We start from the raw sequence: 21,348 nt of genomic DNA on the forward strand, positions 1-21,348 counted from the left end.
GGAGTCAATATAATTCACAGGTGGTATTTAATGTATTTTATATTTTGATTTGTGTTAATTTATTTACCTTACTAATTATGGCATTTAGAATAATGTCAAAGGTAGTTTGTATTATCTAAATATGACTACATACCAGTTAATATCTTTTAAAAAGTTAAAAAGAAAGAAAAAAGAAAAGCTTGTATTAGACAGATACTATTCATTCAATAAAGACTCATAAAGATCTGAGAGCCCAACAACAAACTAGAAGTTTATGGTCACTAAAGAAGATAACTTACTGTTAGCCTTAAAGGGTTTAAATTTAGTTGATTTAAAAGTGATATATACATCAGACAACACTACCTAAAATTGAGCAGATACTAAAATAAATCCTACCTGAGAATGGTACATCTCTAAGAACAGTAGGAGCCCAGCCCCTCCAAAGGGAAATCCAACCATCTTCAGACACTTTCCTGCTGATAAATCGATGTAATTCTTCATAAGAAAACTTCTTAGATTGCATCTTGGTTCTAATCAATTCTAATGGACTTATCACAGTTACTGCACCAACTAATACAAACAAGTAAATATAAGAAAATAAAAACAAAACCATGTACGATGCAAACATATATACAAAAATATTTCATCATTATATATAAAAAAATTTTATTCTGAAATGTCTGCAAACCTTAAAATCAAATAGGTAAGGATGCCAATATATTGGTGCACCTTATTTTTCCTTGATAAGGGTATTTCTTAAAAGTCTGTTTTCATTCAACTTCCTCTTTCTGGTTTCAATTCTTTTTCTTATTTTTAAGATTTTATTTTTTTTTTAAAGTAATGTGTAATGTCTAATATCTATATTCAATGTAGGGCTCAAACTCTCAACCCTGAGATCATGAGTCATGTGCTCCACCCACTGAGCAAAGCTAGGTGCTCCTAGTTTCAAGTCTTTCAAGAGCAGTTCCAGAAATATTACACATCAATTAAAGTACTATAAAACCTCACTTTTATATTTCTCACGGAGAGAAATATCCTTCTTCACAGAGGCAAATTCCCTTCTGAATAGACTCTGAATCCCAGAGTCTACAAGGAAAATGATTCAGGACTTGGGCATCAATTTGATATCAACCTGACATTAATCTGACATCTGATGTAACACTAAAATCTAGAAAATATAAAGTCTAACCTCTCTGCCCAAGATTCAAAACAGATGGGTTGATTCCCTCCTATCCTATGGCAATCACCATACTACGACTCAAAGAGTATACATATTAACAAATCAGTACAAACTACAATGCAAAATACATCTTACCAATACTCTGTATTTTATGGAACATTATCTGTGAGTGTCAAAATTTTAAAATAAGCTTTAAACCGAAATCAAAATGACATAACAATATGTTTAAGTTTATTAAACAATAAGTTTATTACTTACATCTAGCAACAATTCCAGCAACAATTGGTATATGACTTTCATTTTCTCCTAATTTTGATTTCAGAAAATAAGTTAATTGATCATAGCAGGTAAAATAAATGACTGTGGCAGGAACTGCCATCACTCTGTTAGAAACACACAAACAAAAAGATTTATACAAAATTAACAAAAGGCTTAAGTGTATTCTTAAATTATTATTAAATATAAGCAAAAATCCTTATATTGTGTATAAGCTGAAAACCACAATGAATCAGTACAAATGATCAACTTTTCCTTTAAAATTATTGTGTTTAACTTAGTATGCAACAAAACGATACACAGTAGGTATGGTATCTGCCCTATGGAAGTTTAGATTCTAGTTGTGAAGGTAAGTTACAGAGCACTTGGTCAGGTCATGAATAGGAAAAGACTAATGAGGACACTCCTCTACCTCCTTGACTTGTTTTATTGTTTCTGGTCTCCCAAAATCTTCCTCCCAATTACATTTACTATAATGTGAAAACCTCTGAAGTAAAAAATACAAGAGCATTTATAAAATATTTTTCAAACTACGGGCCATATGTCATACCTGCTTATAACTAGAAATAAATTACAATTAATGTTTTGAGGAAATTCCAATGACATACCTTTCAAATGAAATTATCAAAAGGGTATTATAAATAAAATTAAACACAAAGGTGGGGTACTGGGTGGCTCAGAAGGTTAAGCATCCAAGTCTTGATTTCGGCTCAGGTCATAATCTCACAATTTGTGAGACTGGAGCCCTGAGTTGGATTCTGCACAGACAGCATGGAGCCTGCTTGGGATTCTCTCTCCATCTCTCTCTGCCCCTCCCCGACTTATGCTTTCTCTCTCTCAAAATAAATAAATACATAAAAATTAAACACAAAGTTGCAGGCACTCTCATGTTATATATATTAACACAACAAGAAACCAACTTATGTTTATGGTCTAACTAAGGGACATTCACAGACCATACTTTGAAATGTCTAAGGTTCCATAGTGAAATTTGATGATGAGAATTAGAAAAAGAATTGACTGTTGGTTCTGGATCAGCCACTAACTTTAGAATTTTAGGCACTGTTTAAAATATATGCCTATGGGCGCCTGGGTGGCTCAGTCGGTTGGGCATCCAACTTCGGCTCAGGTCATAATCACACGGTTTGTGAGTTTGAGCCCTGTGTCAGGCTCTGTGCTGACAGCTCAGAGCCTGGAGCCTACTTCAGATTCTATGTCTCCCTCTGTCTCTGCCCCTCACCCGCTCATGCTCTGTCTCTCTCTGTCAAAAATAAACATTAAAAAAAATTAAAATATACGCCTCAAAGTTGACTAATTCACTCCATAAAAAGATACATTAAAAAGAAATGAGACAGGGGTGCCTGGGTGGCTCAGTCTGTGAAGTGGCCAACTTCAGCTCAGGTCATGATCTAGTGGTTCATGGATTTGAGCCCCGTGTTGGGCTCTGTGCAGCTCAGAGCCTGGAGCCTGCTGTCTCCCTCTCTCTGCTCCCTCCCCCGACTCATGCTCTGTCACTCTCTCAAAAATAAAACATTTAAAAAATTTAAAAGAAAAAGAAATGAAACAAAGTATTACTTGGGCTTTTTCCATTTAGCCTTACTAGTTTATCATATTAACTCATATAATAGCTAGTTAGTAGAGAATTAAAATTATCCAGGAAAGGGAAAGTACACACATCAGGGTATTTCTTGTTAGTAAAATAAATAAAAAACCAAATTAACACCAAATTCTTCATTTCAGAAAATGCAAACAAAATTATGCACCAAAGACCTAACACAGCAGGCCTGGTTGTTCAAATCTTCTTTATCTTCAGGAAGACCTTTCTGCATGCCTGACTTTTGGCCAACTCTAAGGAATTTAGCCCTTGGAATAGTCCCTGCAATAAGGTTTCTTTGGTATGTTTGTAGCACAAAGTCAACTTGTTTAGGCTGATTTGTGCAAATGATGTGGTTTTTGGTAAATATCTGTTTTCTTCTGGGGGGTCTGGAGTTCTGGTAATCACAGCTGGTCATAAAGCAAGGTCATCAATCCCAATGTAAGCTTCAGACTGCCATTCAAATGTTTTTTTAAGGTAGAAACACTTTACACATGCTGCTGCACTTCAGTGGTGGAAGAACAAGCATGTCCTGTGGGATGTCACCAGGGAGGGCCCTGGAAGCCTTGTGCCTGTCTGGTCAACTACTGTTGTGCCTTTCCATTACTGATTCTGCTTTGTCTCCTTTTGCTGCAGTAAATCACAGACATGAGTATAACCTTAGGTCCTGTGAGTCCTTCTAACAAATCACCAAATATGTGGGTGGTTGTGAGACTCACAAAACAATGTTTTAGAAAATGAAAAAATCCTAATATTAAAAATGCACAATTTTATGCAACCATGTTTACTATAAGGCAAAATAAAACAGCAATCACCATTTAGTGAGAAAAAATAGTAAATTATAACTTACAAAGTAGGAGGAAGGCCACTCCACAGGGATTTAATGCCCTCATTTCGAATGATTTTCAAAAAGGCATCCTAAAATTATAATAGAAAAAAGTGTCAAAATATATCCCTGAACCCAACATTACAAACTTTTTGACAAATGATTGGTACACTGATTCTTTTAAGCATTTATGTCCAAAATATGAGTTTCTCAAACTTATATTACATCCATTCTTTTAAAACTTTCAAACATAAGTAAAACATTTCTGAATGATACTTTCTGCTAAGCAGAATTAAAAACTATGCCACTAAGCTTTGGATTATTCTACTTAGGGCTTAGATGCCAAGTTTTATAAAGTTTATTATAAAAAGGAATTGGAGTAATGGCAGAGAATTGGTCAGATTAACTCTCTTGACCTACTAAAGAATCTGAGAAAATATTATTTAAACCCAATACTTGAATTCTCTGGAGAGGAATCAAAAGCAGGTAAAGATCAGAGGAAAGTACTGTTAAGAGAGAGCAATGAAAGATTTGCAAGTTTGTAGCTTTTTGCCCATGGAAGTCAGCTGAGAACAGCACATGTACTTGCTTAAGGTGGCAAATACAGAGTGCAGGGTGGCAAAGAGTGCACAAAGTTTGCATACAAAATCAGCCACAAAACTTGGCTCGCTAATAAATTATGCAATGCCTAGAGGAAGATAACAAAGTGCTGGCAACAGCAACAACAACAAAAAAAGCAGCAGCTAAAAGCTGCTGAGTGGAAGTTTCAGCTGCAACGCACCACAGGGGAACCTAAATATGGAGTCTGAATAGAGCCAAAGTTCAGTGCTAGAATTCTAGAACAAAACTGACTCTTTAGAAGAATATAAAAGAAATCCAGAGTCCTTACAACACATCATTCATAACTTCCACTATACAATCAAAATTGATTAGGGGTGCCTGGGTGGCTCAGTTGGTTAAGCGTCCAACTTTCAGCTCACGTCATGATCTCATGGTTCGTCAGTTCGAGCCCCGCTTCGGGCTCTGTGCTGACAGCTCGGAGCCTGGAGCCTACTCCGGATTCTGTGTCTCCCTCTCTCTGCCCTTCTCCTGCTCTCTCTCTCGCTCTCTCTCAAAAATAAACATTAAAAATTTTTAAAAAATTGATTAGATATAGAACAAAATATGCCCATACTTAAAGAAAAAGTAGTCAATAGAAATCAATACTGAAATTTCAAATAATATAGTTAGCAGACAAGAATTCTAAAGCAGCTATTATAAATATATTTAAAAAACTAAAAAGAGGATACATACATAATGAGTGAACAAATTTGGAATTTCAGCAAAGAAACAGTTACCATAAAAAACAGCCAAATGAAAATTCTAAACCTGAAATGAAAAATTCACTAAGTGGGCTTAATAGCAGAATGGAAGCAGCAAATAAAGAGTTGGTGAACTTGAAGGTAGATCTTCAATCTGAAGAAGGGGGAGAAAAAGAATGAGGAAAAATGAACAGAGGCTCAGGGACACTGGGGAAACATTAAGTGGTAGAATGGTTTTATATGGAATCAGACAGGAAAGGAGAGAAAACAGTCTTAGAAATAACCTGAACAAATGATGGCCAAAAACTTCCCCAAATAAGTGAAAGATATCAATTTACAGAGCCTAAAATCACAAGGATCCCAAGCAAAATAAACCCAGTGAAAACGAAAAAAGAAAAGAAAAATGATAAGGGGTGATACAAATGAAGGCTAACCTCTCATCGGACACATGGAAGGCCACAAGATAATGTAATGACACGTTAAACGTACTGAAAAACACATTATGCCAGAATTTTGTATGTTGCCAACAGGCTTCAAAAAAATGCTTGATAAAGACATTTCACTAGAACAAAAGCTGAGAGAAAAACTGCCAAAATACCTGCACTAAATAAAGAAATGTTGAGAAAAGTTCTTCAGGGAAGAGGGCCCCAATGCCAAATAGCAACTAAGATCTTCAAAGAAGTTAGGAAGTACAGGAGAAATGGTAAATATGCGGTTATATATGAAACATTTATTTTCCTTCTTTCTCCTTTTAACTACTTTAAAAGATACAAGACTCTTTAAATAAAAAATTCTAATAGTGAAACGTGGAATTTGTAACATGCAAAGATGAACTGTACACGAAGCTATAGCACAAATAAAGAGGAGAGTGAATGGTGTCAAGAACTGTGAAGGGGCTGGGACTGTACTCCACCTGCAAGTTGACAAATCAGCCAGCCACAGTATCATGAGAGCTGGTAGAAGATAAGAATCTCTGGGATAAGAGGTAAAGGACAGTTTATTACTCACAGGACCAGCAGCAGCCAGAGTATCAGCATTTCTGTGCCAGTTTCCTGAGCCCCAATTTCCACAAGGCAACATGAAGAAGGCTGGAAGACACCTGAACATATGGTGGCCTGCGTTATAGGAGGGGAAATCTGACCATAGGGAACCCCAATCCTCTATAATAGGCAGTGAGGATATCTCTCCTTTGCCCTAGAGGGAAACACTGTATCATCCAAGCTTATTCATTATGTAAACATCCTTGAAAAGATGGTAAGGACAAAGGGCAGTCAGTACCTTGCTCAAAACTTATGCAAAAATGTGAAAGATTTTTGGAGCACTGTCTCCCTAGAAATGGGAATAGAGAAGTCAATGTAATATTAATTATAATTGAACTAATCCAAAAGAGAGCAAGGAGAAAAAAAACAAAAAGCAACAGAGGGAGCATATAGTTTTGGACTGACACTCAACCATGTTAGTAATTTTTGGGGCGCCTGGGTGACTCAGTTGGTTAAGCATTGAATGTTGCTCAGGTCACGATCTCACAGTTTGTAGGTTCAAGCCCCAAGTGGGGCTCTGTGCTGACAGCTCAGAGCCTGCAGCCTTCTTTGGATACTGTGTCTCCCTGTCTCTCTGCCCCTCCCCTGCTCATGCTCTCTTTCTCTCAAAATTAAACATTAAAAAAATAAATTAAAAAATAAATAAAGTACTAAATTATCCAATTAAAAATCAGAGATTGTAAGAGAGGGTAACAAAAGAACAAGGCCCAGCTATGTTGTCTTGGAGTAAAAGGATGGAAAAAGATATACTTTATAAATAATAATATGAGAAAACTGGAGTGGCTATATATCAGACAAAAATTTCAATATAATGAATACCAGTAGTGATAAAGACACTTCATTATGATGAAAATATATCAGAAAAACATATCAAAATCCATGTAACAAACCAACAGAACTAAAAGGGAAAACAGACAAACTGTCAATCATAATTGAAGATTTTTATATCCTCTTTCAGTGACTGAGTAAAGAAAAAATTGAGTAATAATTTAGAAGATCTAAATGAAACATCAGCCATCCTGACCTAATAGTTTATAGGATACTATGCCCAACAATTGCAGAGTACAGATTTTAAAGTGTACATAAAGGGGTGCGTAGGTGGCTCAGTCAACTGAGTGTTTCGAATCTTGATTTCAGCTCAGTCATGATCCTACAGTCGTGGAATCAAGCCCCACTTAAGATTCTTTCTCTCTCTCTCTCCCTCTGGCCTTCTTTCCCACTTGTATGCTCTCTCTCTTTCTAAAATAAATAAATAGATAGAGATAGATAGATAGTAGATGGGTAAAGTGCATATAAAATATTCAACAAGACAGAGCATATGTAGGGCCATTAAGCAAGACTCAATAAATTTCAAAAATGTGAAAATTTACAGAGTATATTCCTCTAATCACACTGGAATTAAAAGTAGACATCAGGAATAACAGGATATCTAGAAAGTACCCAATTATTAAGAAATTAAAATACTACACTTCTAAACCCAGGGCAAAAAACGAAATTACAAGGGAAATCAGAAAATATTTCAACTGATAATAAAAACAGAACATCAAAATTGTGGAATACATCAGTGCTCGGAAGGATATAGTTGCCACTTCTGTCCTCACAACAAGAAAAAAGCTGAACTGAAAAATTAACAACTTGTTTTACATTTAGAAACGTAACCAGTTTTCAAATATACCCCAAACTTATATTCTCCTCAACAAAGCTGAGCGAGGGAAACTATTTTATCAGACCCTCATTTACTGCAGTTTTGCCAAAATCTGCAATCTGGCACAGTGGAAATACCCAATTCATGCTCCGTAAGAGTAAAACCTAGTCATAGGACTATAGAATGTTTCTCTTCCTACATACTTACCACCCCATCAACAGGGCTCCTGTGAAACAGAGGATCACAGCTGAAAGAACCACAAACCTAAGACCCTATTTGAGCAGTCTCTAGGAAAACTCAAAGATGATAGCGAACAAGACAAAAAAATAGGACACTAGAGGGAATTTTATTCTCTGAGAACACAGCTATAACAGGCAGTAAACATAGACTAGCTTCTAATCAGATAAACATATCACTTGACAATAAAGCTGTATTTACCTGTTGTTTTTTTTTTTAACCCAATACAACATGCCTGGCTTTCAACAAAAAAATTACAAAGCACGCTGAACGGCAAACAACACAGCCTGAAGAGACAAAGCAAGCATCAGAACCAGACTCATAAATGGCAGAGATTTCAGAATTATCAGACTGGGAATCTAAAAACATTAAAAAAAAATTAAAAATAACTAAGATGAATATGCCAAGCATTCTAATGGTAGTGTCAGAGGAGCAGAGGAAGAAAATGAGGAGGGGTTAGTGTTTTCCTGTCACCAGTGTAAGGCAAGCCAGAACTTCCTCTCTGCTGTCTTAGTCTGTTTGAGCTGCTATAACCAAGTACCTTATAAACGAAAGAAATTTATTTCTCACATTTCTGGGGGCTGGAAGTCCCAGACCAGGGTGCCAGCAAGGTCACAGGGTCCTCTTCCAGGTCTTTGATTTCTCATTGAATTCTCACACAGTGGAAGGACAAGGGAACTCTGGGGTCTCTTTTCTAAGGACATTAATTCCATACGTGTCTGCCCTCATGACATAATCACCTCTCAAAGGCTACACCTCCTAATACCATCACATCAGGTATCAGGATTTCAACATAGGAATTTTGGGGAGACACAAACATTCAGATCATATCACCTGTGTAAGAGTAAAGAAACTCTCCACACGGTGTGCCCATGGAGGCTAAGTGAGGAACCTTAACTTCCAGCTACACTCAGTACTAACAAGGTGACACCCCTCTTCCTCTAACATTGTCTAAAAAGCCAGCCACAATAGAATGTTTCAGTGAGATTCAGAGTCTCATAATGTAATACTTAAAATTTCTTGGTTTCAATAAAAAAAAAAATAATCACTTGTCATTCTAAGAAACAGGAAGATGTCAAACTGAATGAAAAGAGACAATAAACAGACGCCAACACTGAGAAAAGAAGAATATTAAAATTATCTGACATAGATTTTAAAGCAGTCAACAGAGAAATCACTGATCATTTACAAACACATCCAAAAAATCAGGAAGCCTCAGCAAATAAATATACACCCAAAAACCCTATAAAGACAGAATTCTAAAAAATGTTCAAGTAACACATTAGAAGGCAGGAAAAATAAAACAGCAACAGAAAACAAAGAGAAAGCAAAAAAGGAAATGGTAGGCTGTTAACAATGAGACAACAGAACCAAAATGGAATCCCGTATGCTCACCCCGATGTCAGCACAACCAGCATAGTACCTAACCTAACTGCAGTTTCAGCCTCTCCTAAGAACATGACCTTTAATCAGTCAGTGTGTAATTACCAGGTTAGCACTAGTGAGGTAATCTGCCAGACAGACTCCCACCTTCCCTCAGAGGAAGGTGACCTTGCCTGTAACAATCCACTCCTGGTTAGTAGAACTTCCTGGCCCCATCTTCTTCTGCCTATAAAAGTCTTCTGTTTGGTGTAGCTCCTCAGAGCTCCTTTCTACTTGCTAGATGCAACACTGCCCAAATCATGAATTGTTGAAATAAAGCCAGTTAGATCTTCAAATTTAGTCAGTGAATTTTGCTTTTTAACAAAGATTAAGTTCTAATATATCTGTAATTCTATTAAATATCAGTAGTCTAAATACATCTGGTAAAAGATAAAAACTGACAGTAGTTCAAAAAACATGACTCAATTATATGCCATTATGGGGAGCAAAATTTGCCACCACAAAATGTGACTTTTTGACATGTAGATTATTTTAGGCTGAATATTTTCAAGAAACATAAGGTTCAGGAAGAAACTTTGACCTTCTTTCTGTCTAAAAGAGTTTAGAAAGAGGAAGTGCTCTAGGAAGGGAGCTTTCACCATAGATAACTACAGTATAATATAAAGTAGGTGTGGTAGAGAGAAATCTAGCAAATCTGTTAAAATTCCTGTGTCCCAATGTTTCTATGTGGTTCAGCACACATTATTTACCAAACATTTACTTTTTCATATTCCTGTGAATTGTCTTTATTCCTTTGAAGTCCCAGACCCCTCTCCCTTCTTAACTGTGGGTGGCATATAAACCTTAAATGCCTGCCTGGGGGCTGTATTATCTTACAGAGCACCTGTACATATGTAATTAAGTTTGATTTTCTCCTGTTAACCTGTCTCATTGTCAACACAGTAAAGATGTCATTTCTTCCCAAAGAGATATATAGCCTTAACACAATTTCTACAAAAATCTTAGTGACATATTTTATAGATATAAAAATATTTTTCTAAAATTTATATGAAGAGACCAAGGAACTTCAGGAATAGCTAAAACAACTTTGAACAAGAAAAATAAAAATAAAGTGGGAGAAATCAGTCTACCCAATTTCAGGGCTTATATAGTTATAGTAATTAAGACTGTGTGATCTCAATACCCAAAAAACAAATAATCCAGTGAAGAAATGGGTAAAAGACATGAATAGACACTTCCCCAAAGAAGACATCCAGATGGCCAACAGACACATGCAAAAATGCTCAACATCACTCATCATCAGGGAAATACAAATCAAAACCCCAAGGAGATACCACCTCACATCTGTGAGAATGGCTAACATTAACAACTCAGGCAACTACAGATGTTGGCGAGGATGAGGAGAAAGAGGATCTCTTTTGTACTGCCGGTGGGAATGCAAACTGGTGCAGCCACTCTGGAAAACAGTGTGGAGGTTCCTCAAAAAATTAAAAACAAAACTACCCTACGACCTAGCAAGTGCACTACTAAGCATTTATCCAAGGGATACAGGTATGCTGTTTCAAAGGGACACATGCACCCCAATGTTTATAGCAGCACTATCAACAACAGCCAAAGTATGGAAAGAGCCTAAATATCCATTGATGGATGAATGGATAAAGAAGATATGGTATATACAAAATATGGAGTATTACTTGGCAATCAGAAAGAATGAAATCTTGCCATTTACAACTACGTGGATGGAACCAGAGGGTATTATGCTAAGCAAAATTAGTCAGAAAAAGACAAATATCCTATGACTTAACTCATATGAGGACTTCAAGACACGGAACAGATGAACATAAGGGAAGGTAAGCAAAAATAATATAAAAACAGGGAGGGGGACAAAACATAAGAGACTCTTAAATAATGGAGAACAAACAGAGGGTTACCAGAGGAGTTGTGGGAGGGAGGGACAGGCTAAATGGATAAGGGGCATTACGGAATCTACTCCTAAAATCATTGTTACACTATATGATAACTAACTTGAACGTAAATTTAAAAACCAATAATATATTAAATAAAGAAAAAAAAAGACTATGTGGTACTGATATAGGTAATAGACAAAAAAATGAATGAGAGAGAGTAAAGAATTCAAAACTAGAGCCACAGAGTATGCCCAAATGATTCTTGATAAATGTGCAAAAGCACCTAATGGAGGAAAGACAGCCTTTTAACAAATCCAACTAGACACCCATAGGCAAAAAGAACAAAAGCAATGAAAAGGTCAACCTTGGGTTTATACTTTATGTAAGAATAATTCAAAATGGATCAAAGACTTACACATAAAACATAAAGCTATAAAACTTATTAAAGATAAAGCATTCTTAGATTTGACACCTAAAGCAAGAAAAAAAAATGATAAGTTGAACTACATCAAATTTAAGCTTTAACTCCATGAAAGACTGTTCAAGAGGATTAAAAGGTAAGTCTGAGAGTGGAAAAAATATGTGCAAATCCACATTCAAGAGAAGATTATTATCTAGATTTTATAAAGAGTTCTCAAAACTTAACAGTAAAAATACAAAGAGTTCAATTGGAAAATGGGCAGAAGACATGAGAAGCCATTTCCCTGAAGAGGATATACTAATAAACAATAAGCATATGAAAAGATGTTCAACATCATTAGCCACTAAGGAAATGCAAATTAAAACCACAATGAGATATCATTAGACATCTATCAAAACTGCTAAAAAGTGACAACATCAAAGGCTAGTGAGGATATGGAGAAATTAGAACAGTCACACACTGCCACTGGCAATGTAAAATGGTACCACTAGTCTAGAAAACAGATTGGCAGTTTCTTAAACTCTAAACATACAACTACCATGTGACCTAACAACTGCACTCCTAGGCATTTATCCCAGAAAAATGAAGACTTATGATGATATTAGGACTTATAAAATTAGAAATACACATTTTGGTCTTTGTCCATGGTTCCTGGCACAGTTCCTAAAATCAATATAATTTCCTAATTGATAAAGAGCAGTGGAGCATCTTTTGTTCTAATATTTGGCCTTTTTTCTTAGACCTAAAAAGCTCCAAAGAATAAAGGTGAAAAGGGTATCTTTTGTTATTCATAACTGTGGGGGATAAGCTTAGGAACCCCCCCGGGCTTACACCAATGGGTTAACAAGGCATAAAGAAATACAAGGCCATAGGATGTTCACACCCGAGCTTGGGTAAACAAGATTGGCACCCCAACAATAGGGAGGTGCAAAGGAACCCCAGGATAGAGAAGGGCACAAAGGTGCCCAATACAAAGATTTATGAGGTAAGCAAGATTAGGTGTTCAGGGCAGAAGTGCCCCCCAATTTAGTACTATAGCAAAATGCTGCTTTCACAGGAGGAAAGGACCAAGTTACGTAAACAGGTAAATTGAGCTATAGACTGCTGTGATGCCGGTGAAGCTGCCCAGAGCTGAGATGATTAACAAAAGAAAGGTGCCTTATTAACTCTGAGGTCAAGTGTCCTATCTGTCTCATCCCCTAGTCTAGCTAAGATAAACGGAGGTGGTGCTTCATGTCCACTGTAAACAATCTTCTGCCCAACTGCCTGGCGCCCAGATTTTGTTTTGTTTTAACCCAAACCCCTAACCCCGAATATCTTCAAGACCCCCTTTTCCTCACGTCCCCAAGTTAATGTTCACAGATTCAATGCTCCTTTGTACATGCCCATCATGTTTGCAAGCCTTCTGATCCTAATAAAAACGGGGCTAATAAAAACCCTGATTCAGGGCTCTTGTCTTTTCCCAGACATTAGCCATCTCTTGCTTTTCATCGTGCATCCTGCTCTTTTGCTGGCCAAAAGAGAGCTTTAGACTTAGAGTCTATGACATGTAACAAGTCTCTTTCAAACCCCATCAAGCTTATGCTAAGGAGGTGACTTATGAAAGGTCCCTCAGGACTGGGCACCTGGGTGGCTCAAGTCAGGTGAGTAGTCCTGTCTGACTCTTGATTTCAGCTCAGGTCATGATCCCAGGGTCAAGGATCAAGTCCCACTCCATACCGAGAATGGAGCCTGCTTAAAATTCTCTCTCTCCCTCTGCCCCTCTCCCTGCTAGTATACACATGCTCTCTCCCTCTCCCTGAAAAAAGAAAAAAAATAAAAAATAAACATGAAAAGTCCCTAGATAAGCAGTGGATGGGGGGCTGGCTGCTGGGGTACCCAACCATGTGATTAAAGGGCTCAAACTTCTAGTCTCACTCCACTACCCTAACCCATACCCCAACTTCAGGGGCTCTGGGGAGGAAAAAGGGACAAAAGGTTACATTAATAACCAAAGGCCAATAATTTGATCAATCATGCCTATATAACAAAGCCTCCTTAAAAAATCCCTCAAGTATGGGGTTTAAAAACTTCCAACTTGGTGAGCACAGCACATGGAAGTTCAAGGAGGGTGACATACCTAGAGAATGAAGCTCCATACCCACCCCCCGAGTATTGCACTAATGTGTCTCTTCTACCAGGCTATTCCTGAGGTGTACCCTTTCATAAAAAGCTGGTCATCTAGTTAGTAAACTATTTTCTTGAGTTCTGTGAGCTATTTAGCAATTCACTGAATCTGAAAAGGGGGTTGCAGGAACCTTTGTTTACAGCCAGTTACTCAGAAACACAGGTGACAACCTGATCTATGATTGGCATCTGAAGTGGGAATAGTCCTATGGTGTCAGAATGGAGTTAAACTCTAGGATACCTAGCTGGTGTTCATTAATACTTGAAGAATTGTTTGGCCTAAGGGAAAAAACCCACATATCTGGTTGAGAAAATGCTGTAAATAGAGTGTTCACAGAAAAAAAAACAGTGAGTAGTTTTGTTTTGTTTTGTAATACTTTCACACAAAAACCCAGAAATGAATCTATGTAACAGCTTTATTTGAAACAGCCCCAAACTAGAAACAACCCAAAAAGCAAACTGTGGTACATCAATACCATGGAACTACTGAGCAATGAAAAAGAACAAACTATTGATAAATGCAACAACCTGAATGAATCTCCAGATAATAATGATAAATGAAAAGTGCTAATCCAAAAATGTTATATATGTTATTATTCCATCCACAGAACATTCTTGAAATGAGAAAATGATATAAATGAAGAACACATGGGGCACCTGGGTGGCTCAGTCAGTTGAGCATCCGACTTTGGCTCAGTTCATGATCTCACGGTTTGTGGGTTCAAGCCCCATGTCAGGCTCTGTGCTGACAGCTCAGAGCCTGGAGCCGGCTTCGGATTCTTTGTTTCCCTCTCTCTCTGCCCTTTTCCTGCTCACGTGCTCGCTCGCTCTCTCTCTCTCTCTCAAAAATAAATAAACATTAACAAATTTTTTTTAAAAAAATGAAAAACACATTAGTGGCTGCCAGGTGTTAAGGAGCAGTTGAGAACACAAAAGAAATGGGTGTGGCTATAAAAGGGAAACAGGAAGGATCCTTGTGGTGACGGAATTGTTCTACACCTTAAATGCATCAATGCCAATATCCTGGATGTGATATGGTACCACTTTTGTATGATGTTACCACTTGGGGGGAAGTAGGAAAAAGGTATATGGGATCTGTCTGTATATTTTTCTTAAAATTGTTATTATCTATAATTATGTTAAAATTAAAAAGTTCATTTTTTCTTTTCACACAAAAAAGTACAAACAGATGAAAAGAAAGTTAATAAGTTAATTAAAAGCAAAGCAGTACTTGCCTTTTCCTGCCTTACATCTACCTTTTAACTCTGGATAACTGTGCTAACTGTATCATGGACTTTTACTCTCTTACAATTAGAAAAATCTTTCATACGTAAATCATAAAAATAGAAAACATATTGTGATTATAAATAACATAATCTCCTTACCAATGTACCCTGGAATCGTCCTGGCTTCTTATACCATGCTTTGTTGCCTTCCTCTTCACAAACACATAGATGATCCATAAGTCCATTACTATATACAAAACATTTTCCTAACAAAGAAGATCCCAACAGTCAAAACCTACTTCACACAACTATGCTATTTTAACAGATGAACAAATTCAAAGTACAATGAGTTGACTAGAAAATTACGAATTACCTTTGTTTTCACCTTTTAGGATGAAAAATACATACGCTGATTTGCTTATGACATAGCACTAGTCTCTAAACACAAAGTAGTGAAAAGTAATAGAGTAAATTTTACATTTTCAGAATGTAGAAAGCAAATGCACACAGAAATAAATTCTTTTAGGGTATATGAGGGAATACAGGGGGGAAATAAAGGAGGAAAACCTGTTTTGAAAAGAGAACATGGGTGTACATCCTATTTGACAAGAAGAAAACTGTGGTATACAAGGGAAATACAGGTAATAAAATTTTTTTTGGACTATACATAAGTGAAACAGACATATAAATAAATAAAAACATACACATAAATCTAATGTACACTTGAAAGTTGCTTAGAGAGTAGATTTTAAAAGTTCTCATCACAAGAAAATGTTAATTGTGTGAGGTGATAGAACACTGACTAAACTTACTGGGTTGATCATTTTGCAATACACACATACATTAATTCATTATGTGGCACACCTAAAACTAATACAATGTTATATGTCAATTATATCCCAATTAGAAAAATACACTATTTAAAAAAGGTTCTTCTCACCAATGTAAACTGTGCTATGCTTTGTCCCTCGCTCTCTATTTATACTGCTCAATCTTGACATTCATCAGTTCCCACCTAATTTACTACAACTTTCCCTAATAGCAACTCCTTCCAATTATTGGACTCACTCTAGCTGCCAAAATTACCTTTTCTGTTCAACCATGTATAATTCTGTGAGTTTCATAATATGTAAGTCTAAGTGTCTCCTTCTGCTTTTAAGGATTTCTTAAATGTGTAGGAAACTACCTTCCCTTTTACTCTCCTATAATCCATCTATACTTTCCTCCATCTGAAATATGCCTATTGTTCATTCCATCTCAGTACTGTGTTCATCAGAGGGGCATCTATGTCCAAGCCAACATTCTCATAGTCCAAGCAATCTGTTTTCTGCTACTTAAACATGTTTGAGGGGCACCTGAATAGCTCAGTTGGTTAAGCATCCGACTTCAGCTTGAGTCATGATCTTGTGGTTCATGGGTTTAGCCCTGCGTTGCGCTCTGTGCTAATAGCTCAGAGCTTGGAGCCTCCTTTGGATTTTGTGTGTTCCTCTCTTTTTCTGTCCCTCCCCACCATGTACTTTCTCTCTCTCTCTCAAAAATAAACATTAAAAAAAATTTTAACATGTTTAAAATATCATCTTATAAAATTGTGGAAGATTGATAAAGGAATTGCTATTTTTTTCCCATCTAATAGAAATACATGACTACTCTTTTCAAATTCACATAAACCATACTATCCTGATAAAATAATGATTTCTAAGCACTATATTCACGCACCAGTTGGATGACTGTTGGATGAATGTTCTAGGATGGGCAGAACTCTTAGACTAAGGAGGAAGCTAGAGTCTAAGATTCCTTACACTTTTAATTGTGCTCTTGTGAGACACATACTCAAATATTAAATCACCCGATACTTTAATCAGCTATATAAAAGAGTTATAAGTGTTTTATATATATTTGTTTTAGGGCTAGACTCCATCACGTACAACTAAGTACGTGCCAAAAAGCATTTCTGCATGAGGATAAAGAGCCATGAACTTTAAAAAATTAACAAAAAGTATTTTTCAAACAAAAATGAATAAAGTAACATTTAAAAACCTAACAAGATTTTCAGGATAACTAGTACACATACCTTTGGAGAATGGGTTCCTTTGCGCTTGCAGTCGAATTTTAACGACATCCAGAGGAGTCACTATGAAGAAACATAAATTTTAATTAATAATACCTGTAAATTATACAGATATTTGTCCAAATATGACAAAATGTAGCAAATCATACCACTCTTCATGACTATGTGAGTAAGATTATTTATCTCAAAGTGGTTTTAAATGTAACATTCTAATTTTTTGCCCTTGAATTCTGTTTAGAAGAGGATCAATGAGAAGACAATTACTTCTCTCATCACTAAACTATCATTTATAATATTTCTATAATAATTCCATTCCAAACCTAAAATACTAGTATTTTTAAGAAACTACATCATCTAAGGTAAAGAATAAAAGTTTTAGAAGTCTATATAAAAATTTGAGAATAACTCTATTACAAGTAATCAACAATATTAGTTTTTCTAACACATTAAATTTAGCTATATCAAATAAAAACTATAGATAATGAAAAAGTGAGTAAGCTAGCCATAAATCGTCTTTACTGTCACATTGTGTTACTCCATTTGGGAATAGCACAGTAAAGGAGAATTGTTTTCATTTGCATGCTATTTTATCCAAGTAGGAAAAAATGCCGAATAGTGGTTGTAAGAAACCTTTTCCTTATCTGAGAATGAGGAAGTCACATTAGATTATCTTTAAGGTCTTTACAACACTAACTGAGGTAAGATAGCACATCCAACAGTAATACATTTATATGTGTTCTAATCATCTGCTATCTTATCTAAATAAACTAGCCATCTATCATCTAACTATATTGTTTGTCTTTCTCTGGAAGAAATAGACTGTAAAAAACAGAAAATGTGGCCAAAGGAATTTAAGAAATTCACTGTTAATGCAAGCAAAAGAAAACGTAACTTGTATTTGTTGCTACCATAAGTTGCCCAAGTTCTAAATCATTCATTATACTAATATTTTATCCTATTTTCTTGTTTCCTTTTAAAAAAGGCTAATAGAGTCATAAAAGTTCAATATTGACAGGCTCTTCAATATTGGTCTGAGCCCCTGATATTATAGGTAAAAATGAAGTTCAGAGAGAAGTAGGGACTGTCTCAAACTGCACTCAGCCTAAGAATGGCAAAGACAGTAATAAAATTCAAGTCTCTTGATTCTCTCTCCAGAGTTATTTTTATGTTACGCTGATGGAGAGATATGATGAAGCATGAATGATAATACTATCATTATTTCAGACAGTAAATTCAAATGGAAATCTATAACAGTTACATAATCTATAACATTAACATTATTTTACCCATTAGTGATGTCAGGATAGCTCCAGTACAAGAGGCAAACATTTGTTGAAGGGGTGTCACTTTGATAATCTGTGGTCCCTCTGACTCAGGATCCATATTTTTAACTGACTAAAGAAAAATCTGTTAAGGAAAATCAAAATGTAAAATAGGAGTTTAATGAAAATGCCCTCAGATCTGACTGCTAAAAATTAAATCATCTATAAAAACAGTAGCCAGCATTAATATCAAAGCATGTGCTGTTGACCACAATCAAAAATAAATATATATAAGTTCTACACAAAGGCACTAACTACACAATTGTCATTAATAGAACATGCACTCTGATTTTCCAAAAATGGTAGTGCACTTAAGCTGTGTGAGCAGCATCACATTTGTAAGACAGTTCATAGAGCAGTAAGAATACAGACTCTGGCCAAGTAACAGAATGAAGGCACCTGATCAACAAGGCCCAGAATCTGTGTATTTAGCCTCATAAGAACTACTTATATACTCTAATATAGAGCTAGCAAATATATCATTATTTCTGATGCATGCCAAAAGTTGCTCCAAAGGTATAAAATAAAAACACATAATCTTCAAAAGAAGCATTATCTTAGAAAAATTTGATGTGAAAAGCAATATATACTCTTTTCTAAAAAGCCAGTTAATATAAAAAAGTATAAAAACCACTTATAAACCTTTTATTCAAAAATAACCACTAGCAATATAAGGGTATCACCTTTCCAAATGTCTATGTACACACAAATGCATATATAAGTATGTACATGTATATAACATATACACACATGCACCTGCAGATTACACATAATAAATCAAACACGTACAAACATTTGTATACCTGTGTACATGCATCTTTTTAAAAAAACAAATAGGTTAATACTATTCATAATGTTTAGTATCAGTGTGGACCCTTAAAAATACATTACAGACATTGTATCAATAAATATAGATTTATACTATCATTTTTAATACTTTGAGTTTTTGATTGTATTTAATCAGTCTCACATTGTTGGATATTTAGGTCACTGTCAAATTTTCATTATTCATTCACTCATACACTCTTGTATAAATATCCTCATATACATAGTTTTTTGTAGTCTTCCTAGAATTACTATATAAGAAAAAGTAAGCTTGCTAGGCTTAACTAAAAACTTGAGATAAATTGCCAAAATGCTTTCCAGAAAGACTGGACCAATTTATACTTCCACTGGAAATAAATGAGTTCCTATTAACCCAGAATTTCACCAAACTCACTCTCTCTCACTCTCTCTCTCTCTCTCTCTCTCTCTCTCTCACACACAAACACACTTTGGTATCACTTATTTTTTTTGTGAACAATTTGAAAGTAGGTTGAATACATCACACCTCTTCATCCTAAAAACCTCAGAATATTCTTTAAAAAAATTTTTTTTAATGTTTATGTTTTTGAGAGAGAGAAAGAGAGAGACAGAGCATTAAATCATCTATAAAATGATGGGAGAGGGGTAGAGAGAGAGGGAGACCACAGAATCTGAAGCAGGCTCCAGGCTCTGAGCTGTCAGCACAGAGCCTGACCTGGGGCTCGAAAGCAAAAACTGTGAGATTGTGACCTGAGGCGAAGTCAGATGCTTGACCAACTGAGTCATCCAGGTGCCTTACCTCAGAATATTCTTACATTTCACAGTAACATTATCAAATTGAGGAAACTTAATTTAGAGAGTATCCTATGGTTCATATTCCAATTTTATCAATCATCCCAATAATGAACTTCATAAAAATGGTAGTCTTATTGTTTCTTTGGACTTTTCTTACTACTCACCTGGTTTAAGTCTTTTCCTCAACTCTATGGTGCAATATTTTGTTTGTAACATCAGTAGCTGAAAATCTGTAGTGAAAAATGAAAGTAATTGTCTTATTTTTTCACACAAGAAAAGGAGAACCTAAGGAAAGGAGTATGCAAAAAAAACCAAAAGACAAATCAACAAATATTTACTGAGTATCCTCTTTTACACACTTTGAGGAATATTGCCACAGTAAATTTATTCTGCTAAAAAAAAAGCAAAAACAATTCTAGAACCTGCACACTCTGATTAACCTTAGCATCACTGAGTCAGTAAGATTTTGTGCTGCAAAATTAAGTATTCAGCATTATCTATCTATGAAGTATTTTTTAGGAAAAAAGTTTAATCTAGATCTAAACAATCCACCGGATCTAAGTTCCAATTTATAGGAAATTCAGAGACTCAAGTAACATGGTTAAGAATACCACAAAATAGGAGAAATTGTAACACTCTATAGGACTATTGTCTTGGTTTCAACAAATGAAATTAAGGTGGGAGAAAAGCAGGGGAGGGAGAACTGTTCTAGTATAAGGGAATCTTGTGAGAGTTACCAACCAAATACATCTTGATTCAAATAAATGAAATTTTAAAAGTCAGTTTAAGGGTAAATAAGGAAATCTAAACATCGTCTACATATCAGATATTAAAAAATTATTATTGATTTTGTTTGATGAGATAATAGTACTATGGTTATACTGGAAGTGTCTTTTTTTCAATTAGAATTTTTATTTATTTATTTTGAGAGAAAGAGAGAGAATGAGAATGAGAAAGAGAAAGAAAGAGAGTAAGCGTGTGCCATGAAGGGGGAAGGGCAGAGAGAGCGCATCCCAAATGTGGATTACTTTCACAACCATGAGATCATGACCTGAGCTGAAATAAATAGTCAGACAGACACTTAACCGACTGAGCCACCCAGGCGCTCCCAGAAGTGTCTTTTTTTTTTTTTTTAAGAGAGTCACAGTGTAAGTATTAAAAGCTAAAGTGTTATAATA

General features: G+C 35.7%; 1 protein-coding gene across 4 annotated transcripts in view; it reads right to left on the minus strand.

Moving 5' to 3' along the window:
* SLC25A40 (solute carrier family 25 member 40) overlaps positions 1 to 21,348 on the minus strand; it is a 67,597-nt gene that overhangs the window by 33,239 nt on the left and 13,010 nt on the right. For all 4 annotated transcript variants that reach the window (XR_002078307.2, XR_008420190.1, XR_008420189.1 and 1 more), the window contains exons 2-8: positions 20,335 to 20,400; positions 18,536 to 18,656; positions 17,253 to 17,312; positions 15,341 to 15,447; positions 3,880 to 3,947; positions 1,418 to 1,542; positions 376 to 549 (exon numbers count right to left, since the gene is read on the minus strand). Coding sequence is in view for 1 of the 4 variants with exons in the window: in XM_019443212.2 (XP_019298757.1) it covers positions 376 to 549; positions 1,418 to 1,542; positions 3,880 to 3,947; positions 15,341 to 15,447; positions 17,253 to 17,312; positions 18,536 to 18,632 (631 nt within the window). In the remaining 3 variants the exon portion in view is untranslated. The remainder of the gene's footprint in view (positions 1 to 375; positions 550 to 1,417; positions 1,543 to 3,879; positions 3,948 to 15,340; positions 15,448 to 17,252; positions 17,313 to 18,535; positions 18,657 to 20,334; positions 20,401 to 21,348) is intronic.

The sequence above is a fragment of the Panthera pardus genome, unplaced genomic scaffold, assembly GCF_024362965.1.
Source record: "Panthera pardus isolate Hobbes unplaced genomic scaffold, ASM2436296v1 HiC_scaffold_8, whole genome shotgun sequence".
In the NCBI taxonomy this organism is placed as follows: domain Eukaryota; kingdom Metazoa; phylum Chordata; class Mammalia; order Carnivora; family Felidae; genus Panthera; species Panthera pardus.